Source organism: Uranotaenia lowii, chromosome 2 (genome assembly GCF_029784155.1).
Source record: "Uranotaenia lowii strain MFRU-FL chromosome 2, ASM2978415v1, whole genome shotgun sequence".
NCBI classification, from domain to species: domain Eukaryota; kingdom Metazoa; phylum Arthropoda; class Insecta; order Diptera; family Culicidae; genus Uranotaenia; species Uranotaenia lowii.
In genome coordinates, this window is record NC_073692.1 from 372,006,609 (window position 1) to 372,019,979 (window position 13,371).

General features: G+C 34.7%; 1 protein-coding gene across 14 annotated transcripts in view; it reads right to left on the reverse strand.

The window, feature by feature from the left end:
- Positions 1-13,371, reverse strand: part of LOC129748323 (probable phospholipid-transporting ATPase IA) — a 329,089-nt gene that overhangs the window by 14,543 nt on the left and 301,175 nt on the right. For 9 of the 14 annotated variants that reach the window (XM_055742881.1, XM_055742872.1, XM_055742871.1 and 6 more), the window contains one exon: positions 10,894-10,985. The exons of 1 other annotated variant lie outside the window; for it this stretch is intronic. In XM_055742881.1, the coding sequence (XP_055598856.1) occupies positions 10,894-10,985 (92 nt within the window). Of the gene's footprint in view, positions 1-10,893; positions 10,986-12,988; positions 13,021-13,371 lie in introns of all 14 variants that reach the window. 4 more of the 14 variants (XR_008737709.1, XR_008737710.1, XM_055742874.1 and 1 more) reach the window with 2 other exon arrangements.

Sequence of the window (13,371 nt, forward strand, 5' to 3'; positions counted from 1 at the left end):
TTGGGAAGCTTTCTTTTTTTTTTCTTTTCAAATTTTTGTTTTTTTTCAGTGAATTCATAACACGGTTAAGTTAATCTCAAAATGAATTTGCCATTCCAGGACTGGCAATGGTATCGACCTCGTGTGCGCCAGATTCATTGGTATGAATATTGAGGTATTCTGACATTCATCGATTCATCAAACTGTGATGGCTGCTGCTCCTGCATAAAGTATGCATGTGACACGTGAATGTTGATGAAAGGTGATTTTTTGATGGGTAATGATTTCTCCACCTTCTCCTGTCATCCTTCACACCGCGCAGATATGAAGTTACTACTGATGTTTGGATGTTTTGTAAGCAACATTGATTGACCGCCAAAGCTACAAACATGTGTGGTACAATACATAAATGTGGGAAGGGTGATTTGTTTTTGTCGGGGAATGGTGTTGAGTTTGAGTCGCGTGAGAAAGCTTGATTTTCCCCTAAGAAGTACGTAAACCCATAGTTGATGTGAGCATATTGGCAGGTGCGGTTGTGTTTTTATTGCTACTCTGATCGATTGTGTGGTTTGTTTACTGGCATCTACTTCTTGTTGTGTGTTTACAAAATTACAGCTATGCATCAAAATGTACAATATTCCTGCAAAGGATAGCATTGTGTTCAGTGGAGATAAAATAACTCAAAACAAAAAAAAATGTTGAAAACATTTCCAATTCAAACTGTAGGTTCAACGGTTCCGAAAAATAAGTTTTCAGAATACATATTTATGAAGATTTATGAAGTCAATAAATAAGTAAGACACGAAACTTTGGGTTTATGATACAATTAAAACATTAGAAATATGAATTTTAATCTGAAATTCACGAATTAATCAGGCGTCTCTAGCGTTTGTCAAAATTTTAAGAGTCCTATCTTCTTAAGACAGGTGTATCCTCTAAGTCAGTAGTTTTATAACGATGGTAGATAGATACTCTTTATCTTAAATGTTTCATTTTAAAAGATATAAAACATGCTGGCATTCCATGGACATAAAAAGTGGGTTAACTTTGAATCCGATTCAATTATCGATTGGATTCGATTAACTGTTCCGAAAAAAAAATTGAGAGGAACGTAGAATCGAGTCACAGAAAGAGTTTGGCTCCTTAAAGCCAAACTCTAGGTATGAGCCGTTTCAAAAAAAGAAATCACGAAAAAAAGAATCGAGTCCGACCTGTTTTTGAATATTTTTTATCAAATGTCTCAAAAACCGTTGCGTGCCAACTTGTCAAAATGGTGGAGGATGAAGTTACTCAACATTTGTATGTAGTGTCCATTTTTATAGATTACCTACTAAGGAGTGTATTCGAAAAAAGGCAACTCTTTGTTTTGTAAATAACTTTTGAATGCATGAATTGTTGAAATTTTCAGCGAAGCTACCTGGTTATGTAATGTTTATATGTGCAAATTTTTGTGATGTTCTGTTGAGTGGTTTTTTAGATAGCGTCCAATGAAGAAGATTTTCGACTTTAATATTTGGGCAACACGTGCGCCATCTAGAATGCATACTATTAATCATCCTTTTTTCAAATCAAGACTATTTTTGATAACGTTTTCTGTTTTATAAAACTTGGCCTTCAAAATAATTCAAAATTTTGAATTTGGTCGCAGTTATAACAAATTTAGCCGAATGTCCTCCTTCGACATGAAAAATACATAGTTGACTATTTATCACTCCACCATTTGCGTAAAAGTACTATTCCAGATCCAACTTAAATACAGTATAAACTTTGTGGACCTATTGAAGTGCTTTGCAGTGAAAACTGTCGCATTTGGAGGCAGTCATCTTTGTATTTCTTTTTTTTTTTTAAAGACATACACCGTCTTAGCCGATTTAGGCTTTACAGACTGAATAAATGACGTGGACAACTTAATTAACATTTAACACCCAGTACCGAGATGGGAATCGAACCCATGCCATCAGTGGGCTAGCGATTAACGTCTTACCACGCTAACCACTCGACCACCGAGACGTTTTTATGTTGGTAATCCACCATGAGTGCACGGATTCACCGCAGTTTCTGTCAAAGTATGGGTTCACATACATTCCTTAGATTATTAGGTTCGACAAATCTCAAATGCAGCGCGCCACCATACCCGGACCCCATGGCTTCGTATGAACTGTTATGTGGTGAATGTATTGCGTGTGTTGATGTAGGTATATTTTGGAAGAACGAATCAATCAGGTGGGCTAGTTTACTTACAGGTATTCCGGCATCCGTGTATATACCTGGCCAGCTGGCAACTGATTGAACATTCCAATTATATAGTCAGTTATATAATGAAACACATCTTACCTGTCGGCCCGCTTATGGGATTCGAACCCAAAAGTTTTTCTTGCCGATACCGGGAATCGAACCCAGTACGCCTGGCGTACCAATACCAGACTCGCGCCAGCCTATCCACTAGACCACATCGGCGCTACTTTTTTTATTTTTCGTCGAGGGAAGGCATCCAACCTTCAAAGACCTACAATGGTTGGCAATCCACTCCGCTTGCAATAGCCTCTTCAGATTTACCCCAGATGCATTCCCTCTGAAATATATAATTATTTACACAATGAGAACACATTTTACCTGTCAGCAACTTATGGGATTCGAACCCAAAAGTTTTTCTTGCCGATACCGGGAATCGAACCCAGTACGCTTGGGTTACCAGACTCGCGCCAGCCTGTCCACTAGACCACATCAGCGCTCACTGCAGTCATCTTTGTATTTCTAGCTATTAAACGTGTCAACCGTTATGAAACACTGAGTGATTTGCAGTTTCCACAGATCGTTAGCTTCTTCGAGTACTAGACATTAAATTTTTCAACTTATTCTCCTTCTATATCTCCGGGATAGACAGGCGAGACTTGTCAATGAATAGTTTCTTGTTGGAAACTTGCCAGGTGACCGCTAAAGGTTTCGTTTGATGTTCATTACGATTTTTTTTAAAATATCTCCCCACTAGCAGTCCAAATATTTTGCGCACGATATGACCACCGTATTTTGTTTATTTTACCGGTGGGCAGCTTTTCTACCTTGTAGAAATGAAGTCAGGCTTTTTTATTTGTCAGCTAAATGAACTATACAGAAAAATTTATCTTTTCTATCACTTCCTCTATTGATATTTTTGGATTTAGCTTAAAAAAACCTCTCACATTCCATAAGTTCACGGAATCAATCATCTTTATTAATTTAAATTTATGCTCACTATTGGATCCCATGGGACTTTTTAAACAATTTACCATGTGAAGTTTGGTCGAATAGTTGATTTACAGCTGATTTTGTCGATGAACTTCGAAATTGGACGCTATCGGAAACACCACTTGATAAAGTCTGCTTCATTTAATATTGGAACAAATTCTTTTGCTCATTGTGGCGCTCCTAGTGGACGGATTTGGAAACTTTTTTCACCCACGTGTCGGGAAATTCATTACCTTTCACCATGTATTTATGTCATAACACCAAACGATAGCATTTTGTAAACAATCGCCATGGAAGCCGAACGGAGAGATCAAATTGTGCACAGTTTTCTTGAAAATCCATTGTTGTCGGCATCGAAGCTAGCTAAACAACTTAAAATGCCCAGAAATACCGTATGGCGTGTTATCAAGCAGTACAAGGAAACATTGACGACGGCTCGGAAGCCGCATTCGAAGCGTCGGAGTGGAACTGTCGACCGGAAACTGCGTGGGAAAGTCATCAAGGCCGTCAAGAGGAATCCCAATCTTTCAGACCGCGATTTGGCCAATAAGTTTCAGGCCGCTCACAGTACGGTGCGACGAATTCGTCTCCGGGAAGGAATAAGGTCATTCCGAGCCAGCAAACAGCCAAATCGGATGCTGAAGCAGAACAATGTGGCCAGAATCCGTGCTCGAAAGCTGTACGACCAAGTGCTGACCAAGTTCGACGGATGTATTCTGATGGACGATGAGACCTACGTGAAGGCGGACTTTGGGCAAATCCCAGGTCAAAAATTTTATTTGGCGACGGCTCGGGGGGATGTACCTGCAAAATTTAAGTTCGTGTTTGCGGATAAATTCGCCCGCAAGTACATGATTTGGCAGGGGATATGCAGTTGTGGACAGAAAACCAAAGTCTTTCTCACTGACAAGACAATGACATCAGAAGTCTACAAAAAAGAGTGCCTACAGAAACGGATTCTGCCGTTTATTCGTGCCCACGACCGTCCAGTAATGTTTTGGCCGGACCTCGCAAGCTGCCATTACAGCAAAACTGGTGGAATCAAATCGCCAAAACGGTGGACGAAAAGGGTGTGCGCCGCCTAATGTGCCGTATTACGGGAAAAGTACGAGAATTTCTTCGAAACAGCAATGAATAATTTTTTTAATTTTTTTTTATGAAAGAGTAAAGAAAATGCTACATTTGTATGAAAAACAAATTATGAATTCGTTAATAAATGACTGAACTACACGCAATTGTTTGTGTTCCAATATTAAATGAAGCAGACTTTAGATTGTCACCAAATTATGTGCACGTACACATTACATTACTGGGTAGCTCCTCTGAAAATTTCATCAATTTCCATCCATGCATTCAAAAATTATTCACAAAACAAAGTGTTGATTTTTTTTCAAATACACTCCTTAGCTGAGCCGGTGTGCCTTGCTACCTTTTCGATGGAAAAAAAATTAAATTCGTTAAAATTATTTCAATTAAAATAAACTTGTTTTTTTAATAAAATTCTAAACCCTTTGAATCCAAGGAATATTTAAAGGAGGTAGTGCCGAGACAGTCCTGCTTTAGTATTGATACCGGATGTGACGTCACTGTTGCCAATAATCTGTGAATTTATATGGAAAATATCCTTTTTCGTCAGCAATTTAAGAAATCTGTTTTTCTTGTTTTTGTTTTAACTTTCAAGACATAGAATTGGAGAAATATTCTTGTTCTTCAAGACTAATAAATCAATACTAAAAAAGTTGAATGTTGGAGTTTTTTTTTGTAATTTCTTTATTAAAAACGGCTCATACCTTGAGGCTGTAAGGAGCCAAACTGGTTTTGAATATTTACAATTGTTTGCTTAGGTAAATGTTGGAGTTGTTTTGCTTCAATTCAGACGATCGAAGTTAAAAAAAAATGCTGGGGAATCCAAACTCAAATTTTCAAAACTTGACAATAAGTTCAAAATTTTGCTTATAAATGTTAAAATCCGTTTGGTTTTTAATCCTTGATAAAATAAAACTACCAAAAATAGTATTTTCCAAACCAAACCTCAATCTTTCAGTGGAGTTAGCAAACCAAGATAACAATGGTTTTATTAGGGTTAATTGTTTTAAATTAGAAATTTATAAGGTACACCATGTTAAATTCAAACCATGACAATGAGGTGATCCGCCAATTACTAGAAAATTCGACCTTTTGCAAGGGGAAAATTATTATTTTTGCTCGTTCTACATAAAGCATGACAAAGCATAACAATATCAAGAATAATACACATTGAAATCTATAAAACACCAAGAAACCTGATATCATAATTAAATTGTGGCCTTACAATACAATCCTAATCAAATTGGATTTCAATTTGGTTTTTAAATGTGTTTTTCTTTGAACTTTGAGTTATACCAGTGTAAACTTTCGACAGCTTGGTAACAGTGATATCACAAAAAAATCCAATATGACACCCGGCGATACCTTCTTTCAATATTTCTTGCTAAAAACCTTAAAAAAAATCGCCCCTTTTTGAAGTTGGAGGAGTATCTAGATTAAGGTTGCCAGAATTTTTCCGGTACCGGACCGGGAAAAGCTGGGCTATTTTATCTAAACACCTGGCAAAATTCGGGCATTTGATTTCAAGATTTTCAACCTTAAAAACCGGGCAATATCCGGGCAAATTCCGTCAAAACTTAGGAATTATGCAACAAAAAGCAAGACTCAAATCAATTAAAACATATTTTTCTATCATCGAAAAATAAATGTTTTTGGTCGTTAAAATCCAAAAATATTATAATTTAATGTTTTATTTTGCAAATAAATTTGGGCAACCGGGCCGGACCGGATTTCAAATCTTAATTAATACTAATTCGGAATAGTTAGACAAAAATCCAAGAACTATTCAACAAAAATCAAGGAAAAAAAATTCGAATAATTTTTTTTTCGCAGAAAAACACAACCAAATTTTGAATCGTATTTCAGTCTCTCAAAAAATATGTTTATTTTAATAAATCTAGCTTGTAAAATTTCATTTTTGGGCGACAAAATTGAATGTTATAATGCTATTTAATTTTTTTCATTTTGTGATAAAATGAGAAAAAATCCGGAGAAAATTTGTTTTTTTAAACAAAATTTTGGTGGCTGAACCTTTTTCTATTTTTTGTTATAAAATATCCGGACAAATCTGGGTAAAACAGGGAAATCTGGCTAGCTTAATTTTCCTTATTTGATTTGAACTTACAATAAGTTTATTTTTGTAGGAAAACCTTCAACTTCGAAAGAAAATTCGAAAAATAAATCCAAATTTCAAAGGTAAAAATAGAAGACTAAAATTTTGAAATACAAACCAGATTAATTCCTGTGGAAGAATTTTTTGCAAAATGAACTATAATTTTACTAAAGTTTTTTCATTTTCAGTAGAATTGTGCAAACGAATGGTTAAATTCTAGAATCGAAGTAACAATCAGAATTATCATCCTGCAATCTATTGCAATTGAAATCCTTAACGAAACTGGAACTCATTTACATGCTGAATCTGAATTTGAGTTTTGAACTTGAATTGAAAATTAGAATTGTCAATCTGTTTCGGAATTCCAATACGTTTTTAGAAATAAACATAAAAACATTTTCTAATTTTAGAAATATGAGCCAAGAATTGAAATCAGTTTTGTAGCCCTGGATTATGAATTCATAGTATAAATTTGGATGTTTTGGTTTTCAATGATTATTCTTTATTTCAATAATTTATTCCGACTTGCAAATCTAAATAAAAAATAAAAATTTCGAATAATGAATCTATATCGCTATTTTGAAGCTTTGTTATGTTTGAATTTAAACATAAGAATAAAGTTTATGAACTTAGAATCTGAATATGACATAAAAAACTAAATTTCTAAAAACTCCGATTTTTTTCATATTCGGAAAAATATAAATTATATGTAAAAAAATGCGTATGAGTTTCGAAAACCATGAATAAAATTTTGTAGGAAATGTTAAACCAAATTTAAACGACGATTTAAAACACAGCTTTTTATTTGAATTTTTTATGATGATTCGAATCGAAAACAAGAATCCTAAACCGGATACCTAATTCGAAATTTGAAAACACACATACAATTTTTATTTTGATAGTAAGGAACCAGAATAAAATGTAGTATTAAAAAATGAATTACTATCCATAAGTGAAACAATTTTGAAAATCTGAAGCTGAATTCTGAACCTGGGATTAGTTTTCGAGGTTTTGAAGTCAGTTTTGAGTCAAGATTGTTACTAACCTTACTCCATCATCAAAATTTGATTAAAAATTTATAATTTTGAGGGTACCTCGCGTGCTTTTGATGAAGGGGGGGTTTAACCCCCAAAACCCCCTCCCCTGTTCCTACGGCTTTGTATGAGAGTATTATAAAAACCATTCAGCAGTTTCCGAATGTTGTTTCCTTTACGTCGGAGCGGTTTGAATGCATTTTAGAAACCATCTCCGACCCCAAAAACTCTCACATACCAAATTTCACATTGATCGGTTTAGTAGAGATTGAGTCTATCTATATAGATATACAGTACCGTTCATAATTGTATAGAAATTGGAAGCAAGCGCACTGTCACTTCGACTTTAAACTTCCATAACTTTTTACTCTGATGATATATTTGATCAATTTTTTTGCGTTAGATAGATCAACTATCACACTATTATAACACAAAATTTGAGCTTTCTGGAGTTTGTGTGGCCTGAGAAACAGTAATTCTACGAAAATCGGACTTTTTGGACTTTTCTCATTCAAACTGCAATATCTCTGAAACTACGCTACATTTTTTATTGAAATTTTGCAGAGTGATTGTTGAAATATAAAGCTAGCATGTCTGAAGTTTTCGAAAAGTTCTATCGATGAGATCAAAAGTTACGCGAGGTGCAATATTTCTGGCATGAACCTTGAAATGCGCTTTCTATAGAATTTTGGACGATTCATGAGAACAATATCGTTTTCTCCACCTTATCAGGTCACGCTTATCAGGTTGTCAGGCTGAGCCTCCAAAAATTAGGCAAATCCTGAAAAATCAGGCACATTGCCATCTCTGCCGCTAGGCGCATTTAGGAACACTTTCCCCTTATGCCCATAATCGATTAACGTGCCACATACGATGGAAATGAGAGACGTCTGAGGCTCGTTACGATGGTTTAATGTGGAATTCTTTCCAAAACAATGTTGTGTGTCATTATAAAATTGTCTATCAATTTGTAGAAAAATTTATAAATTCAGAAGAGTTGATTTTAAGTTCTCGTGATTTCTCGTGTGTTCGAACTTATTGAACATCCTGTATCCTGTATACAGTGTTTAAATTTTTTTTTAAAATTTAATGTGTTAGGTTTAGCCTGTTTAACTTAGTCTTGAATATAAAATGAAATGCATATAAGCTGCCTAGTTTACACTCTATAACTAACTGAAAGCTACAAAAATACTACGATAATGGAACGATTAGTGCTATTTTAGAAACACGTTTGCATCGTTTTATTTATATGTATGTGTTTCTATTATAAGCGATAAATGTATTGGAACCAATTACTCAAAAAAAAAAAAATATTTTAAGCGAACTGTACACTGAATTGAACCTACTGAAAAAGATTGAATTTATAAAAACACAGAAAAGTTCTGTTGAGCTGTCGTTGTGTCGAGCAAACGTCATGAGGAGGCATAAAAAAAGGAAAAATCCATCTAGTGAAAAAAAAAATGGAACGCACACCAACATCAACTTTACTCATATGATATAAGACGATGAAATGAGTACAGATCGCAAAAGTCACCAACACTTAGATGTACATAAGGGTGGCAGCCAAATGGGTCATGTCGAATTTTTAGAGCCGACCATATACATTTTGTAGATTGGCCCAAATAATTGACCTGTGAAAAAATGTAGCTCAATCGGACTTGATTTAGGGGTGCCTCAAAGCGCTCAATATTTCCGGTTTTATGGCCCTCAAAAATAATCGAAGTGGGCTGTTAAAGAAAATCGAATTTTTGGCCAAAAGATTTTTTTCAAGATACCAGATGATCTCGAAATTTCGTGTTTTCTTAAGTCATTTGGCATCAAAACTAAAATTATGATTCTCCGTATTTTCTTCATTCCCCTTTTGGTGATTTTTGATATATTGGAGTCGATTTTTGCCAAAAAATTTTTTTTTCGCGATTACACCAAATCCAGATCTTTTATACATTTTAAAGTTGTTTGGCATCAAAATAAAAATTTCGATTTAATAAATTTCCTTTGGCCCACCCTCTTGGTAATTTTTTAGGGTAAAAAATACAAAAACTTTGAGCGCTTTGAGACATCCCTAAATCAATTGAGCTGAAATTTTGCACAGGTCAGTTTTTTGAGCCAACCTACAAAATGTATAAGATCGGGTTTACATTTCCGTTGATTTTCCCCTACTGTAGCCTCTATTACGATTGAAAGTTTTTGAGCTGATCCTAAATTACTGTAAAAGGGAATTTTTTTTGACGGGTTTGCGCCGGGGTTCTTCAGATTTTCGCCAAAATTGAAAATTTGGTTCATTTTTACGACTTTAAAACACATGTATTTTTTCAGATTTCTAACATTTTTTTTTTCGAGTTAGTTTCGGTTAGATTTTTTTTTGTAAATAAAAAATAACCATATTTCAAAGCTACATAACTCTTATATTTTTCAACCAAAATTATAAAAAAGCACATCAAATGCATTGAAATTTTACCAGCTTTCCAAATAAAATACTTTAAAAAAAATAATTTATGACCTTCAACATGAAAAGTTGTAAATAAGCTTTAAACGGCGTCTAAAAGTACCATCTGCATCACCGAATATTTTGCAAAAATACCATTTTTTAGCTCAACTTATGACTTATGACTTTCACCTGAAGACACCAAAGTGGGTCAAAAACTCCTTGAAGTGTTATGAAAAAAATAATGACAATAAATCTCTTTTTTGTATCGAAAAACAAAACAATGGTCGAACAACTGCAGTCACATATGGAGGTAGCGCGCACTTCTAACAACATGAAAACAAAAGAACTTATCAAAGCAGGTAAAAAACACTATTTTTTCGTACTTAGTGGAGTGATGCAGACGGTACTTTTAGACGCCATTTAAAGCTTATTTACAATTTTTCATGAAAGCTGATAAAATTCCGATGCATTTTGATTTATTTATCATAATTTCCGTTGAAAAATAACTGAGTTATGTAGCTTTGAAATATGGTTATTTTTTATTTACAAAAAAATCTAACCGAAGCTCGAAACTCGAAAAATAAAAATGTTAGAAATCTGAAAAAATACATATGTTTTTAAGTCGTAAAAATAAACCATATTTTCAATTTTGGAGAAGGTCTGAAGACCCCCGGTGCAAATTGTCAGATAATAAAAAAATCCCCAAAAGGCTTATATAATCTCATAATTTATCTGGATCTACTTCTGTTAGTGTGCGTGCTATTTTTCTTCTGTCTACACGGCCTTCGCGAGCAGTCTAGAAGCGCGTCGTTTAGCTCAACAAAATGGCGTTCGTCTTACTACGAAAGGCGAAAATTTTTGTTTAAGAGAATAACAAAAAACGCGACTTTATTTGCTTTTATTCTAAGCTGTCTTTAGTCTTTAGTAGGTTTTTTTTGGGGTAAGTTGCACCAGACAAAGAGACAAAGAGAGAAAGGAAAAAAAACCAAAAAAAAAACAAAACCATTACTCCAAGGGGGACTACTCACGCTTCAGTTCTAGTTCTTTGTTTTCGGTTGTGTGCGATCGGCCGGTAAAGACTCTCCGTACATTCCGCAGCAGACGGGCAGTTTCGGTTAATCTGCAAAGAAGAGATCGAAGGAATCGAACCCAATAGAAACAGAGAGAAGAGGGATGCCGTCGTAGACGTTGATTGGGGTTTTTTTTGTTGTTGTTAATACTATCGGGTTTCATTGTTTTTGGACAGGCAGTCAGAGGAGTTGGCTCGTTGAAATGAACAATACTCTCGAATACAGTTGGGATAGGCAGCTTGATTGATTTTGTGACTGAGTGTCTAGTTACTATAAAGTAGTTAGTAGGTAAAAAAGTTTAATCTACGGGCCTGAAGTATGGCTGAAGTACCAATCCAACTCTAAATAGGTGTTCGTAATAGGATGAGTTAGTACAGCTTAGAGTCCAACTAGTTCAGAGATGATCGAATCAAGTAGTCTTTGAGCTAGTAGATCAGAACGCCGAGAAAAATTTAGAAAATCAAAACTTATAAAAAAAAACAAAAATCACACAATTTTTAGAAAAAATCTACAAAACAAAAAAGTGTTGCAAACAGACGCAAAACTAAAAGATACATTTAGATATATCGACATTAAGTGATGGCAACACTTCCAAGCAGTGCATCTTATTCAACATACGTTTGTTTCACACCGTTAGAAGCTTACTTTGAACAGGGTGTCTAAAAGTACGGCTCGCCAAAAGCATTACAATACTAGTTATATATCGTAACAGTGATGCCAAAAGATTTTAAACTTATTTTACGTGTATGTACATTGGGAATGTTGCACATTCTTTAAAAAAATAAAATTGAAAGACATATCCTTGGATCCAAACTTCTCGAAACACTCGTGAACACAGAAATAGGTTTATCTATGGAAATTAAAAAAAAAACCTCACCCGCTGGTGAGATTTGAACCCTCATCTGGCACGTCCTAGGCAATTTGTATATGCCGTTTTACCAGTTGACCCATCATCGTGATTATAAAATTCTTTTTTTTTTCATTCAATTTGTATTGTTATCGAATCCATCACCAAGAATATGTTTTTCGCAAAAAAAATTATACAATTAAATTTAAGAATCAAACAAAAGCACAGTAAAAAAAATAAAAATAAAAATACAGAGACATGTTGCAATTTATGTGACATTTTTAAACATTAATTTCAACAACGATGATCACACAGACACAGAGACAGATAGTTAGAGACAGAGGTAGAAAGAGATAGAGAGACAGTAGTACACTAGTAGACAGATTTTTTGTTGGTGGTGGTGGTCGAAATTACCGAAAAATGTAGATTCAAAACTGGGGTGGGGGGTTTCGCTAAGCATACAGTTGTAAGCACAGGTTTTGTTTTCATTTTAACACGGGTTACGTTTATTTTTTTGACAGAAGGATTTCTATTTGGGGGGTTTCGAGGGTGCAAAACACATACACGGGTACACAACATATCCAGTTTGGTTATTGGTGATTAGCTAGAGTTTTATTGAGATTTTACTAAATACTTTTCGTCTCTAGGAAAGGTGTGTTAGTGTGTTTGTGGGTTGGTGTTAGTGTTAACTATTTTTATATTTTCAACAACTGTGAACGTGATGAACAAGTGCAAAACTAATTGACGTGTGTCCATTTAGAAAAACTTTTTGTGAGTTTTTTTTTCTGTTTAACTTTACATTTGATTATTTGGATTTTATGTGAGTCATGTGGCAGTTGAAACATTTTGAGAGTTAAGATACGTGATGTTATATTTTACAAATGGTGACTTTCGGAAACAGTTCGTTTCGTGTCTGTTATGATTATTTATAGGTAGATAGGAAGGTATCTAAAAAATCCAATTATCGCTATCTAGATTTGAGCACCAATGTGTTTCTTCACTGACGGAATTCGATGAGGTCGATTGATTAGTTTAATTAGGCTAGTTTGAATTGATAGATATTTTCTGATTTTAACATAATCCTAAACAGTTGTACTATCGTTTCGTTTGTTTATTGCTAAAAATACCATTTCCGGGTTCCGGTTTTTGTTTCTCTTTGTTCAAATCACTCTTCAAGTCACCATTGGTAGTGTTTGCTTTACTTACACCTGATAATTGATCCAAGGGCATGCATAGTTCTGAAGAAAATCGGAAAAGTAGTTTAAAGTTAAGGGTGTTTTGCGGCTGCTGTTTTGAGGGAGTTTGATAAACTACTACACTGTTGTTGTTTGGGAGTTTGGAGTCCAAATTAGTAATTTTGTGATTAAAAAAAAAACGGTAAAATGTGAAAGTGATAGTTGGTGGATCGTGTGATTTTAAGGGGGAATTTTTGGGGTCGATTGCCAAGTTTTCACTGATCTAACTGGGTCTTTTACACATCAGGTACTTTTCTTTGCTGGATACGGGAGGCAGATTGCAGTTTGTGATATAATACTTGATTTGGGCTGTACAGCTAACTATTCTAAGGAGCCTTCGGGGGAAAAGGGGAG